This window comes from Neodiprion lecontei, chromosome 6, assembly GCF_021901455.1.
Source record: "Neodiprion lecontei isolate iyNeoLeco1 chromosome 6, iyNeoLeco1.1, whole genome shotgun sequence".
Classification (NCBI taxonomy): domain Eukaryota; kingdom Metazoa; phylum Arthropoda; class Insecta; order Hymenoptera; family Diprionidae; genus Neodiprion; species Neodiprion lecontei.
In genome coordinates, this window is record NC_060265.1 from 19,915,627 (window position 1) to 19,932,165 (window position 16,539).

General features: G+C 35.2%; 1 protein-coding gene across 5 annotated transcripts in view; it reads right to left on the bottom strand.

Annotated features, from left to right (window-relative positions):
* Positions 1–3,889: 3,889 nt before the first annotated feature.
* Positions 3,890–16,539, bottom strand: part of LOC107223250 (serine/threonine-protein kinase minibrain) — a 57,696-nt gene continuing 45,046 nt past the window's right edge. For 4 of the 5 annotated variants that reach the window (XM_015662872.2, XM_046743556.1, XM_046743557.1 and 1 more), the window contains 6 exons: positions 14,961–15,129; positions 14,476–14,643; positions 14,072–14,358; positions 13,572–13,718; positions 13,018–13,450; positions 3,890–8,645 (listed from right to left, as the gene is read on the bottom strand). In XM_015662872.2, the coding sequence (XP_015518358.1) occupies positions 8,197–8,645; positions 13,018–13,450; positions 13,572–13,718; positions 14,072–14,358; positions 14,476–14,643; positions 14,961–15,129 (1,653 nt within the window). In that variant the 3' untranslated portion in view covers positions 3,890–8,196. Of the gene's footprint in view, positions 8,646–10,438; positions 10,538–13,017; positions 13,451–13,571; positions 13,719–14,071; positions 14,359–14,475; positions 14,644–14,960; positions 15,130–16,539 lie in introns of all 5 variants that reach the window. The other variant, XR_006904996.1, reaches the window with a different exon arrangement.

Below are 16,539 nucleotides of genomic sequence, written 5' to 3' on the forward strand. Positions count from 1 at the left end.
GTGAGTAATAATATAATCAATTAATCAATTTATAACATCATGAATTCTATTAGCGCATTCATAGCTACTGAATTTGTCCTTGCGCGAAAAATGAATTGAAATACTTTGTTTTAACATGACAAGTTTAAAAAATTTTACATCAAATATAATTACAATTCCTAGTCAAGGACCTGGACAGCCACAACTACGGAGCGCTTTTCCTGGATGTCAAAATCCACCAGGTGAAGGACCTGGATAGCCAGAACTACGGAAAATTAGTCCTGAAGATCATAAGTCACTAGCTCAGGGACCTGGACAGCCAGAACTACGGAGCGCTCGTTCTGGAAATCGAATTTCCCCAGGTAGCGGGCCTGGAGCACAGAAACTACGGAGCGCTTGTCCTGGAAGTCAAGTTCCACCAGGTAGCAGACCCGGAGCGCAGGATCGAGAAGGTAGAGAACCCGGTATAGTACTCGAAATCTGCGGAGCGCGATTCTCACCCGTCCGCTCTACTGCGCGGCTGTTTCCAGACTGAGGAATTCTGCTAGCCGATTTCAAATCGATTACGTCAAGAGAAAAAAAAATTTGGGTGACGTGACTTTCTGAACATCCGACATCCAAACTTTGGTTTCGAACTTTAGTACTATGTATGATGATGTATGATGTATGATGTACGATGTATGATGTATGATGATGTGATATGATGTATAATGATTTTAGTTTTCACATTTCATACAAGAAATACGCACTTTATCTCTCCTGCCGATTCCAGACTCAAGCGGCCAGGCCCTTCGATGGTCAGCCGTTGACTGAAGATATATCCTTCAGTTAACGGGTCAGCTGATAACGCTGCCGTTCTGCGACAGTTGAATGATGAAAAATTTTACTCCTACCTTTCAAATGAGTGTTAAAGTACACTCGATCGAATCGTTGTCATATTGACCAAAAATTCAAGGGAAGCAGCCTCACTTTATTGCGAGTGAAAAGTCTTATGTTTCAGAATCGATTTGTGCGAATTTACCCATACTAAATGAATTACCTAGAACCCAGAAGAGGCACGAAAACGAACGTTGAACTAACAGTAGAAGAATGAGTAACGAAATCTCTTGTTTCTCGGCCGTAACTCATGATCCGTGGCCGCATCGTATTCAGACTGTGCCCGGTTGCAACTAATAGGCTGCAACGCTATCAATCAGTTGCCTTCTTATACATATATAGAGGTAGTCCAGAGAATATCTTGAAAGTTAGCACTCGGTCACCGCCGACTTAACACCACTCAAGTTTTTCGTCTGTTTCTCGCAGGCTGGCTATCCCATCTTTAATTTTAAACTGTCAAAGGTCGTAAAATGATTGCATCGACAACGACGACGATTATGTTTTCATTTTATTTATGGGGCATTACTTGTCAATACATAATCGTCGTCGTCGTCGATGCAATAATTTTACGGCCTTTGACAGTTTAAAATTAAAGATGGGATGGCCAGTCTGCGAGAAACAGACGAAGAACTTGAGTGGTGCCGAGTCGGCGGTGACCGAGTGCAAACTTTCAAGATATTCTCTCGGTATATAGTTATACAAAGATGCTCTGTAGGTAGAGCTAAGTAGTCAAGGCATGATGCGTACATGAATCAATGATGTTAAAATTTCATGTATTTCTAAAACTATTTTCTAAAAACTCCGAGTTTTTTATTTTGTCTCGTACTCTTTGAAATTTTGATAAACTAGTTTGAATTTGCGCTACTTTACTCGTGATTTCTTACAGCCGAACAAAACGCTGAAAATACGGTAAATAATACGCCGTTTGATCTTGTTGACTAACTTTATTAGAAATGTTCATCAGAATACATTGATTTTTTTTTTTTGTGGATAATGTTCACGATCAGCTCGTAGATATTTAATTAAGTATTCCGAACCGACGATCATTAAAGTGATACACCGAATGTTACAATCATCGATCGAATAAATTTAACAGCTGAGACTTCTATAATTTTCAAGACATTGTTTTTGAATTACCGGCCAGTTAATCCAGTGAGAATCCTATAAACGGCATTTTAGGCGCAAAATGTTTGGGCTCAAAAAATGTCAAAAAAGGAAGGCTTACCCCTTTGAAGTTTTTCAGCAAAATTTTCCCGACTTCGGGAAACATCGATTGTTTCAGCTGCCATAGCAATGTAATTTTGCGGAAAAATTGTTTGTGAATTGTCTTAAGTCATTGCGGCAGGTATTAAAAAGTTATAGCTAAAGAACGAACGAATTTTGTTGTATATCTACACGTTTCGATCTTGCGGTAATCGGGAAGTCTTGTTTGAATTCCTGAAAATGCAATTAGTGGGAAAATGGTTCTAAAAATCGCTTCTAATATCAAAAGCGTCAAAAAACACGAAAAAGGAAGACTTACCTTGCGATATTTTAAGCGCAATTTTTTCTGATTTCGAAACATGTTGAAATTAGTTTAGTCAGACGCTATATCGACGTAATTTTGCGAGTCAAAACAATTGCAAGTAATTAATCCCAAGTCGCTGAGATGAATACTCAAAAGTCCCGGTCGCAAAGCTTCGAAATTCCGTTACACTTTACTATTTTCACAGTTGCTTATCTCGTGATTTTTTGGCCGGCATTGTTGAGTTCTTTAGGATGCAGTTGTTAGATTTTTTGGGATCTAAAGGTCGCAATAAAGGAAGGCTCACCCGTCAAGGAAAACTTACATCGACTTACCAGCGGAATTGAATACAAAACCGACAACCTTATTAAAAATAACTTTGAGAGATTCTTTTATAGAACAGGGATTACAATACTATGATAAATTAATGCACACAATCTGTCGTGGTAATTTTGCGAGAGAAGACGATTGCACATCGTCTCATGTCCGGAGTATCTTTGTACCTTTCCGTTTGGCCTTTTCGCTTCAGAATCCAACATTCTAGCAATTGCAAAAATAGAGAAATTGTTTTAACACAAATTAACAGGATCTACTAGAAGCGCTTTCAAAGAAAGCTTGAATCATTTTAGGCAACCTGTAAAAACTCAACAGTAAGGTTTGTAGGTCAATTCGATTGTGACGCTGGTAGGTAATTTTTACAAGTTGTATTTCAGCGGCCAATCATTTCGTAACGCGTTTCCAACTTTGCAATGGTCGTTCTCATAATTCATGTAAGATGTTCATCAAAGTTCGTAAACATATTGAAAGTGCGGATTGGTTTAATCGCGAAAAAATACATCTTAATTTCATGTACGTACGTTGGAAGAACAAAAACGTTAAATTAGTTGGGAATGCATGCGTCTCTAACGGAAATTCTGTTAACGTTAGACGGAAAAAATGCACAAAACCAAACGGAAACTTTTATGTACATGATACAAACCGAAGTGCTGAATGTTTCTACGTGTTTCTACACAGTTTGGTGCATCAGCTGCCTCCAATGCAATTTTTACCAAGATTAGTATATGTTTTATTATGACGACTATCTGAAAATTCATATATCCATCTGACCTCGTGAAATCACTTGATGTAGTACTGTAATAAGAAAACTGTTGCACATTGAATATGAAAAATGTACCTTCTCTTGCATGAAAGTATTTACAGGGTGTCTACTGCTCTTTAAATATCCTCAAATCATATTAGGCTGGAAAATAAAAATTGCTCCTCAAGTCCTGGAATATTTTGACTTAACCTGGAGAAGTTGACATAGTACATTTTTAATTGAAAACTGCGATAGCAATTCACTCTATACTTGATACAACTCCTAACCAACTTATCTTATCCTTCAAAATCCATAAGAAAATAAAATTAAGGTCCTGGCATTTTTCAATAAATTTTCCCGGAAACTCCTCGAATCCAAATTCGATATTACAGTAAACACCCTGTATTTGCAAGATCACTCACGTGAAACGGAAAAGCAAAAGTGAAGATGCATTTGTTTATTAACCTTATGTAATATCCGTTTCAAATATTTTCAATTACAATATTATATAATAATTAATAATAATAATAATAATCGTAACAATAATAATAATAATAATAATAATAATAATAATAATAATAATAATAATAAATGACAATGTGTACATGTTAGATTACAGAACTGTTTGGAGCGTTTATTATTATTTTTTTTTCTATATAAGTCAGTTGCTTTCTGCATTCTCATATATTTTTTTTCCTATTTCACGGCTTGCAATTGTAGCTTGAGATTATAAAGGGTCCTTCTCAAATTCCAGGTGCTCGCCGTTTTTCAGATATATCAGTCATATAGTAGTATATTTTCTGAACACAATGTTTTACACTTGACGTTAGGAAACTTATGTTACCTTGCACTGACCATGACCAGTTCCGAAATATCTGTCTAACATTATAAAGAACCTATTAACCTCGTGGAACTTCGATAACAGATTTACAATGCGAAGCTGTATTGTAATATGTTATTTAATTGGTTTTTAAAAATATGACAAATGCAGGATAAGGATTAGTAGTTCATACATAGTCGAACTCTGAATGAAATTTTATACACACGCTTTCAAAAAAACTCTTCGGTTGTATCCAACGGCATGCTACAAGTTTTTTCTATGTGGGAATAGTGGTTATTATTTACAATGCGAATTTATTCTAAATAACATTTGTAGTGATGATGTCATTAAAACTCTTATTGTTTGAAAAAATATCTCTTCCGGAGTGCAAACCTTGCTATTTACTCCAATCGTATTAATTTGTAGTAGTGTCTGTGAAGCTCGTCACAAAATTGAATATTGATAACCCCTATACCCATCAACGAATGATCAAGCTACAAGAGAATTTGTGCAGACGTATGCAAGGCATAAGGATGGTTGGAGATAATGTTCAATAAAGACTAAAATAAAATTATCAGATAAAACTGGAACAGGTCCTAATCAGTCCTTATACTATGTAGATGTATACATTTCTGTGTTTACTAATTTACTTAAATACTCCGCATTTTGTGACAATTTTTAAATGGCAACATTTTCATCAGAAATAATCGTCGCCAAACGACGTGCATGCTAGAAACTCAAAGCAAGAAAAAAAAAACAGATGGAAAAAGAAAAACTTCGTATACACACGTATATACATATACTTTCACTGATTGGGAAGGAAACAGAAGATATGGAAATGAAGAAAATGTACATTGAAATTATTGCAATATTTGATAATTAAATTATTTTCACATGCTGATAAAATTCTGAATTTTTCGTCGTCTCGCGGCCCACCTCTGTTGAAAGAGTTCGCCAGAAAAAAGTGCCTTCAACGATAATAGTTAAAATAATCATACCCCAAAAAAATTGTCTACAATTTATTCATTGATAGCTAGCTTGGATTCACCAGGGTGGCCAAAATTGCTAGTTTCAATTAGTCAGTACTACAGTAACTAAAAATTACATAATTAACCGATTATTTCACTATCGATAAACAATATTAATTCGTTAAAAACAACAATCATAATAAAAAGCTTCAATACATTGTCGAAAATCATTTGTATTCTGGGGAACCACAGGGCCTGAGCCTTATTTAATTTACACGAGTAACATAACCTGGCTTGTGAACCAAAGGTTAATTTTGTTCAAGACGTCGGTTGTTATGCAAAAACTTAAGTGACTGGTTAGCTGGTTCCGAATATTTTCGAAAATATTTCTAACGAATCTGTAAAATCTGTTACTTGTTCTGGGAAAGATTTTGAAAATGAAGAATGAAAACAGTATTTCTCGAACAGCTCAAACTTGAAATCTAATCTAAACATAGACCCTGTGATTTTCAAATGCAGAACATACATATGAGGAATTTGGAAAATTAAACTTGTGTGAAATCATGAAATTTTTTTGGTTTTGTTGAAGTAAACTGATTTTTGCCGTTTATTGAAATCTTGAAGATGAGAGAATTTATTCTTAAAAATTTCTCAGCATTTTCAATCATCTCGGTTTACCCTTATAAGTATAGCTATATTATCTTCCGTCGATACAAAAACACCTCCAAGATGGTGTCTGGCAATAAAACATTTCATGATGTCTGTACACTGCACGTGTGGAAATTCATATCCGATAACAGAGCATGATGCATACTTGGTTTCAAGCAAATCCAAGGAACACTTTGAATGACAAGTTAATTAAATATTTCATAACCCAATAATTTGTTATAACAATTTTCAGTAAGAAAAAATCAACATATATTGGTATCTGCGTGCTGATCAAAAATTTTGTTTGTGTAAGAATGAGCAGTCTTTCTTGAAGTAGCAATTACACAAAAATAGTGAAATATCGCTTTGCCAGCAAAATTTATTATTCTCTTGAATTCGTTTATATCAATTGCATAAAAATAGTGAATTACGACAGCCCTGATGATTTATCTATCAGTGCCAACGTCGAGCAATGTAAGACTTATGTAAATGTTTGCCTGCAAGCGATAGGTTTTGTGTAGCAGCTATTAAAGACAAAATTGAATACAAATTTCTTGGTAGTATATTATTATACAACATTGGCTTGATGGGTGTTCAAGAATAATATGGTGTAAAACTAAAGCGACATAGTCGAAGGAAAGTTTTCAAAAAACAACTTTCGTTTCACAGAAAATTCAATTCAGCTTCAATTAGATTCATTGTTTCTTTCCGTAATATTCAAAATTAATAGAAAATAGGTGAAAAACCCTTTTAAATCCATGAAAGTAGCACAAGCAATGCGATAAGAGCAAACGGCAAAAATCAATTGCGATCTACTGGAAATTTATTTACGTGTGTGTGTATGTATGTATGTATGCATGTATATGTTTTACGCGTGTGATAGCCCGTACTGTTTATTATAAAGTATCTAGTTCTTGTACGATTATACCGTTCTTGATCAACCTTACATGTATATGTTAACTTCCTGATTAATGCTTTTTTTATGTATAAATATGTATTGTTAAGCTGCGCAAACCTCGTTCGTTTAAAGTCCTTTTCAACAACAAACTGATTTTTGCGCAAGTATCGTACTTTGACGATACTTTTTTTTCAATGAAGTAAACAAAAGAGTCAGTTTTATAGTTTTATACTTAAATGCTAATCCCTAAAGCTGCACTCTCTTATCGTTCACCTAAGTGTATTGTACAAATATCTAGCATTCAACGCGACTGTCTTCTTTTCTCATTAATAATTGCTAACCATTACATTCGTGACACTGTATAAAACTCTATGGAGTACATGATTACATGGTTATTTTATGCAGTAATAATAATTATCACTTTTTTGCTCTCTAGGCCATACAGTTGGGATGCCGACATTTACTTATCAGATACCGATTAAACTGTTTCAATGTTCGTTTGAATCGGGCAGGACCCGAAGGGCCAATTGGGTTCATCCACACTAGGCCGTGTCTGTCCGCTTCCGAACATTTGTTAATCTCTCTCGATTGAACGTCAACTTCACCCGCTGTTAGGTCTGTCCTGTTCCTTAAAGCGGTCTTTTTTTGTTATTCTGCAACTGGAAAATGTCTTTTCTGTGTTTTCATTACTTTTCTTTGTTCGTTCTATTTTTTCCAACGTTCAGTTTGCTCTATATTGCAATTTTGAAGGTAGTGATTATTTCCGCTCCCATAATGTTCAATGATAAGAAAAATTAATTGCGTCAGATTAAATTGTCGCCCAAGGTACCAAACTTCTGAACACCCAAACCTCTGAACATCTGAAGAAGGACTGGAAACTAAAGGTCAAATTGCCAAAGTAGATATAACGAACACACATGCCAGCATATGCCATTTCGTTGACGTCTTTCTTTGATAAACATCAGTTGCCCATTTGTTATTTACATGTAGAACAAATATTTATGTCAATGTATCTCTAAATCTTTAGAGTTGTCTATTGAATTAAGAGTTATCGAGTGTTTTTCCAAACTTGTCATTTCATCCAAGACTTGTTTCACGTTGCAAAACCAATCCAAACGGGACCAACGTAAAAAAATAATCAAAGCTTGAATCTGATAGTAATTCGCAATGATGTTGTTTGATAATTAGTATTTACTCATTCTATTTTTATTCTTTTGCATTTTTAAATTTTTACTTCATACTTTTTTCATGTATGGATTCTATGTTTATCCAACGCTTTAGTCTTCTCGTCGATTTCTAACGGATACTTAAATACAATTTCTGGAAATCTGAAATTGCTGTCAGATGATTATCTACTGTCATTCCAGAATCACGACATTATTTCATAGTGTTGCTTTTGCGCCACATTTGTCGCCGCGATTTCATTCAATGGATGGCAACTGGACTTTGTTGCATGCACACTCCAACCATTGGACTGTCTTCTCTTTCCGGATCTCTTTGTTTCGTAGAAGTGACCGTTGAAGTTTGTCTAATCATTCCGTGTGCATCAGCTGCTGGATATCCATAATTGTAATAGTTTTGTTGTTGAATCATGGGAGAAGCCATCATGCTAGGCAAGTGGGGTATGCCGGGAAGTATTAGGCTATTGTAGGAGCTGAGAGAGTTTTGGATCAGAGACCCATCCATGGATTGCATAGATGATGCGGCGGACGTAGAGGCCCCAGTGGTTGACGTATAACGTGAAGTTATGGCACGCCGGCTACCTGAGTGACGCGGTGAAGATTCACACTCCATTGGTTGATAGCCACCAGGGAGGCTTGGCATTTGCATTAAGCTGCTGGTGCCACTGCTCTGTCCTGACATGGTTAGCAGTCCTGTGACAACAAAAAATTAATCTGTTAGAAAACTCAATACTTTATCTTTACAGGCCTGGTTGTGTAAGATGAGGGTGAACTTTGCACTTGTCATACCAAGGTAATTAAACTATTAGAAGTTGCTCTGATGTTTGTGAACGTAATCAGAAAAGGTAACTTCTTAGTGAATCAATTAGAATGACAAATTGTTTTAATTTCGTTGTATCAGGTTTTATAGTTTAATTTTCCTTGAGGTACTATGTCTGATTTGTGACAAGACTCCTACTCATGGATAGAAACGTATGAAAATTGAATAGGAGCAATATACAGGGTGTGCAGTGAACTTACACAAGGAAATACATGCATCAGATGGCAAAAGTATTTCAGGTATAATACCTACTTAAAAACACATATATAAGAACTCCATTGGGTAGCTGATAAATAAATTGAACTTCAATGCATTCGACACCCTGTATGAGGTAACGGTATATGAATAAGTGGGAAAAATCTTAAGATTAAGAAGGGTAATATTCAGCTGGTGGTAATTTGGTACAAATGCAACAGTGTTGCATATACCAGAACAGATTTTAAAATGTGTAATATGCAAGTCTGAAATTATATTATCCAAGTTTTAGTATCCTTCCCGACGTTAGGTAATTATAAAAAGTTTCTGCGTCAAAATGATTAGGTTTTTTTTTATGTATTTATGCCTATAGGGAAATAGTATTTGTAAAATTTATCGCAATGATACATTTTCTATAAGAACAGAATCGGACGAATACTTCAACTTGTTAAAAATATCACATAATGTACACACATGAAAATAAGACATTCACATTTAAGGTTTATTTTAATTCAAGCGAACCGAAGGGCAAATGTCTACTTATTGTAATGAAGCTTACGATTAGTGGATGTCCGGTATATCCTGATTACAGGGTCTAAGATAATAATATCTACATTAAGTATATTAGGTAATTATGGTAAAATATGCATAGTAAGCAGCTAAATCGTGCGTGAAAGAAAGACATAGAATGATGAAGTGAGTTCTCTACAGTAAAGATGAAAGTAATATGGTTAGAATTTGCCATTGCATTCAAAATATTCACAAGCTATTCTTTCAAATATATCATGAAAACTTATTGAAGCATGTAGGAGTGAGATAATTTGTTTCTCTTTGAACACGTATATGTACGTTTCAACTTAAACCACGTAAAATAAGTAAATGTGAACCACATAGCTATACTTGAAATATTGAAAAAATATCGGCTATATACAACTCGATTTGTAATAAGCCATTGATACTAGAATATTGCAAGTGACATATCATAAAGGGGGATATTTCGAACTTATTTGGATTCAATTTGAAACTCTTCTTCACACAGATAGCGAAGTATCCACATGTATTTACACTGAATTCATGGTGACAGAAGCAAAGTCTACCATAATACAGACAGGCCCATCTCGAGTACATGCTTGAATGTGTAGGATAAGGATGATTTTCTGTACTGATAAGGGGAACTAATTTGGAGTAAACTGATGATTAAGTTTACTCGCATCGTTTAATAAATGATAATTATTATATATACGAAATTTATAGTTTTATAAAAAATTCTGGTACAACAATAACGAAGCAATGCTCTAAAAAGTTTTGGACGAAGCTATGGGCTGTTATCATGGATTGAGTCAACTAATGCTTTCATTGATCCCATTAGCAAGCGAAACATGTCGCACAATAGACATGAGGCAAGGATAGTGGTGATGGGAAAAATTGTTAGTCTATCAGTTTGTCACATTGTTTGTTAGGCAGAACTTACTTATGTTAGTAAGTAAGATTAGGGTTGGGGCCTAGGACAGGTCGTCACCGCCCCGCGGGTACGACAGTCATCGTGCCGCGTACTGTCCCCCCATCATATCTATGGGCAACAATAATAATAATGCTTAGTTTATGCAAAAAAAAAGAAGAAATATTATGTAACCACAAATTAGTGAAGGCAGCTTAGTGCTTGTGATAATTTAAGATTCTACAGTAATATTGCTGTCTCAAATGTAGATATTAAAATGAATAATCTGACGTGAATTCGACTATTACAGTTATTTATACTACACCTAATCTGCCACAAGACGGCTACATAGGTGTAAAATGAGTGATATTACAAGATTTTTCATTTGTTTTTCAATGTAAATTTCTGAACAAACGTGATTATCCCAATCACTTGGTGATCTCAATTTTCCGTTAGTACTGTGAAGTTTATAATCGACTGGTTGAATATTGCTTTTAGCTGGTGTTGAAAGTTCAAAACATACCATGACGAATTAAAGTCATAGGACGAGTATGTTTTAGATAAAAAAAATATGACAAAGAAGTTGCTATGGTGCTTTGCACTACTGCGAAAGTGTACTTTTACTCAAAAACGATTACGAAAAGCTTTCGAATAATAAAATATTTATCAACAATAAACTTAGTTTCAGAAAGTATTAAAGCTGGTGATGTTGCAAAACTCAGTAATCCGATGTGTTACATTATTTTTCATTTTTTATGCAAACTAAGAGACATTTTCTCGTTGCCGACATTCCGTATTTTCCTTTTTATTCTTCATCAAGCAATGAATATGACGAATATAATGAATATTGAATAAGCTTTGTAGCAACTAAATATCAGATGTACGAATTAGCGTCTGTGTTTATTAGCACCTATCAATAAGCTTAATTTACAATCAACGGTGTGATGAATTATGTACCTAAATTCTAGAATCCAGATCTACATCATTTATGTTAATCATTAGTCACCTTTACTGAGATATTGGTAATTAGATCTAATGAGAAATATTGTAACGTTGAGGTAAATTGTTGCCACTGAGATACTAAATGTAATTATTTCATCAAGGAGCTTGATGTGGTTCAATACAGAAATTTAGTTTTCATTATGCTTAATAAGTTTAGACACTGAAAATGAACGGTGAATGAAATCAAGCAACATAGAGGCAGATTTAATATAAGGATAATTTTCAAATTCTTCATAAACCGCTTCAGATACATTGCTAGTCACATAAACTTAACATGAGCTTGGCATTGTGCAACAATCACAGCAAATGATAAGCAAACTAGTGAGTCTGTATTATAGCTCAGTGGTTTCTGGTGAATATAGAGACCGCGCATCCGAATATTTGATTCGCTCTGGTGATGGACTGTGTTGAATCTATAATGAAGCAAAACTTAAATAAAATACGAAAAGTATCAATAGCAAGTCACGGTCGCTTCAAAAATTAGAAAAAACTCGAGAAATTCTTAGTATTATTATACTCTGTATTTTGTTAACACGTTTTAAATTTTGACGCCATTAGTTTTTGTCTTGAGGTGAAAATGTTCGTGTTAGAGCATCGCCTTCATGGGATGCACAGCCCCTACACCAGCTACACTTACAATGAGATACAAAAAATTTATGATCGACTTCATTTTAAAATAAAATAACATTTTAAAACACACTGTAACTTCAATTTTTTTACCACTCGAGAACCCTGGGAGTTACACTGTAAACTAATGAATATGTATGTATATACCAACTACCTGAATTCGGTAGCACAGTAGACTTGTTGTACGGTGATTTCAATATTTTCTTCTTAGCGCACGACCTCCTAAGTATTGTGAGTTTAATCGTTTACAGTGTACCCAAGTTCTAATGATTATTGTTGGATTAGGAATGATACCGAATGGTTGTAAGAAGCCTACGAGAATATACGTTCGCTTTTATTTTGAAATTTTCGATAGCATGATTGATCTATTGGAATGGAGTAAGTATTTTAATCTGATGGAGGAGTCAGCAGTCACCACATTATTACACCATACCAAGCTCGAAATATTCATAATATTACAAGGCTTATATGTAAGACAGGTCCTCACATGTTATGAATCCAACGGTGTAAATTTGATCAGGCGTTCTAAAATATAATTGCTGATGTAATTTCAATGCGTAAATGAATACAGATACAATTTACATTGACAGATAAAGTATTTATCATATGGAATTCTGTTTTCATTACAAATAATGGATTCATGACAAATGTGAACGTTCTTTTGTTTAATGCATTCAGTGGACAGGTAGCCAGAGAAAATGTCACAAAGAAGGAAATGGATTTTGTAGAGGCGAAATCACCCATGAATTATAAAAATATGTGATAAGGAAAAGGCCGCAATGACGAACATTTGTGAAAGTGGTAAATGTATACTTGTCCAGTGAACTGTATTGATAAGAAAAGTGACACCAAAACCTGTGAAACTGAAGAAATTAAAGATAAACAAAATACGGTACACCTGCAAAACAGTCTGCAACAAAATTAACACCAGACTCAGTGAGTCTTGAACTCAGACGATTGTATCGCAGAAAGGCTAGACTCACCGTGATCTTGGCTCAGTGAAACCACCGCTGGACTAGTATTGGAGCTGCTAGTTGCAGCTATGTTTGTGTTGGTCCCTTCGTCAGCTGTCCTTTTGAAAAAGTTATGTTGGAGCGCGTAATAAGGTGTTATTCTCGTCTTTGGGTCATAGTCCAACATTCTCAGTATCAAATCTTTAAACTTGAGGTAATCTGAGACCGAATGACCTGCTTCCCCTAATCTCCTAGAGCCTGGACCCCCAGTTTCAACACCGAGAATGTCCTGCAGCTGTCGTGAACCTGGCGGCTTGTACTTTTTTCCATCTTTTGATTTTTTCAGTACATAAGCGCCATCCCCCGGAAGTCTTTCAAAGAACTTCCTCATCTTGTGTGCCTGCTCGATTATGAGCTTTGATGGCATTCCTAATACCTCGACGATTTTGTTAAATTGGTCAATCTAAGGCAGAGAAGACGTATCAATATGTAATTAGGAAATCCTCGAAAAGAAAATATAATATAACCAGAGCAATATGCAAGAACATAATTTAACGTAAGGGAAGATACGATGGCAACATTACCTCGTTAGCCCCGCTAAAAAGCGGTTCTCCAGTGTGCATTTCCACCAAAATGCAGCCAAGGCTCCACATATCTATCGCCAAGTCATAAGGTATTCCAAGCAGGACTTCAGGAGAGCGATAAAACCTAGACTGAATATACTGATATATCTGCAACAAAGAAGGTGAGGAAAAATTATTATCTATGAAAATGAAATAAGTACAAATTAGAGATTAACTATAGTTCATAGAACTATAACTATACACGAAAATAATTGTACAAATGATATTTAAAAGTAACAGTATGTTTTGCATAACTGCTTTTCCGAGGAAACCCTGGAGAAATGACGGATCTAGGAGAGAGAAGTAGGACCCAGGGATTTTTTTCATGGGATCGAATGGAAATCTGCAATCGGGAAAGATCAGGAGCCTAGTTTTGAAATTGTAAAATAAGTCCTTAAAAAAATCCCTCTAACCTTAGTACCTGGACCGTGACTACCAGCAGGATTTATTTGTTAACTTACCCTCTGTCCAAGTTGACACGAACTCCCAAAATCTACAATCTTGATTGCACTCCTTTTTGGATTACAAAGTAAGATGTTTTCAGGTTTCAGATCACAGTGTATGATATTCAATTCCGGTGTGGACAGAAACATCAGGGCAGTGCATAGCTGCTGTGCAAACTTTCTCGTCAGGTTGAGAGACACACCTCGGAAGTTGGTATTTCTCAATAAATCATACAGATTATAGGAAAGTAGCTCAAATACCAGACACAGATGATTTCGCCATGTGAAATGCCTTTTCAATTTAACTGTAAAATAACGTAAAAAGACCACGTGTTACTGTAAATTCCAAACACTGTACTATTCAATTCGAACGACATACAAATATGACGTCTCGCAGATTTCTGTTACATTTAACAACTTACCTATATAATACTTGTTGTCGGTGTCTGCTCTGTTCATCAATTCCAGTAACCTGACTTCAATTTGCGCTTGGTTAAGGAAAGGTTTCTTATTTTTTATTATTTTTATAGCCACCTGAGTCTGTTCCACATGGTCGAAGGCTTTTACTACTTGGCCAAAACTTCCTTTGCCTAATAAACAACAACATCGTATTAGGATAACTTTGCCAATCAATAATCAAGGATATTTATGAATTCTATGATACTGGCGTTGTGAATATATGAAAGTACACCACAACTTGAATGCTCTTTTGTGACATATAACTTGCACATAATACATATATAGCAATTATATCTTGAAATAAAAATGACGAAAAATGTTAAAAAGATTTGACATCAATACTCATACTACTGTAATAAAATTTGCTATTATTTTGACATATCCTATGGCTTATATATAAAGAGACTTATGAAATAGAGAGAGAAAAGAAATCATGAGTGAAACAAACCTATTAAAGAATCGATTTCATAACGATCAAGGAACTTCTCGCCATTCTTGATGATGTAATCGTGGTTATCATCATCCCAGCCGTCGTTATATATTTTTTTCTCTTTTTTATGGGACCCATCTTCGCCCTGCAATTGTTGCGCCCTTCGCTTTTTCTTGGCATAGTATACCTGTAAAAGAAAAAAAGAAATTTTAGTTATAACATTATACACACTATTGACATGTATTGAAATTAACCAGGAGGTAGCAGACACAAAAAGTGTCATTGGTCGATCAACAGAGAAGAAAGAAACAAAGTCGTATTATTCTCTAATGATTTCAAATTTAAATTATACACTATAGGTGTAGTATTTACAATTTCGGGATTTTCTACATAATAGTTCAGAGGAAACATCATTTGGGTAGAAAAATATTTTTAAAAAATCGATTTTGATACGAAAAAATGAATCGTAATCTATGATACCAGGTGTTCTACAGGAAAAAAAAACTTTGGGGATCAAAACTGCACATACGTAGGATTTTTCGAAGAACACCTTTTCAATAATGGCTTGAAAATTTTTGATCTTCATTTAATAATATAATTTCCAAACGGTTTATCTAATATTACGTAGTAAAACGTATATTAGGGTACTATGGGATTCAAGATGGACGACATTACGTTAGTCCGATCAATTTTCAGAATATTTTTGCCCCAATTTTCATAAGGCTGTGCTCTTGACATGAGTACGGCGAATATATACAACGGTAGATTTTTCAAAGTGAATAATGAATGTACGAATTAGAACATGACTTCAAGATTCTATGTATTAGCTGCATATATAACATAGGTATGTAAAAATTATCATACTAATCTCGAGATTAATAAAATTATTCACGTAGGATCGAAGGCTTTGGTGAACGCACGCGGATTTTTGACTCCTAGGTCGTTCTGTATTCTGCTTAAAATAGTCGCAATTTTCTTTATCGAATATTTACTAGTTTCTTATTCTATTTTCTGAAGAATTGCCATCGCCATGTGATTTGGCCAACGGACGGGGCGAGTCGCGCAGAATCTGAACGGGTGGTTGGCCGCGTCGTGCAAATCGATACTCAGGGACCACGTGAAAGTCACGCCGGCAATGGATCCCCACATTCACCCTGGGCCACCAAACTGCCAAAGGAGTGATCAAAGTGCTGCATAATATCATGCGAGTACTTGGAAAAAAATCCAAGTATACGCTAAAGGGCATACCGAAATCAAAGTAAAATTCAAAAGCAAACCTTACCGCACATTGTTATACGGTGAAAAGTTTTTTTTTTCCCCTTGTTTGTTTGTATTTTCAAAGAAAATTAAAACCGCTAAATAAACTCGAAATAATTCGAGTAGCAATACTGTTAATTCGGCAGAGCTGAGAGGTACGAAACGCTCGAAATATCTTAAATTACCGATCACCGCATTCAATCATTTTGATTTAGCGGATCGATTGAACAGCTTTATACTTCGAAGCAGAACTGTATGGTCAACCGTTTAACGGGAAACTGAGAAACCGGCGGAAGGAGAGAGACAAACTGACGGGAACGGAGATGAAACTGGAGACGTA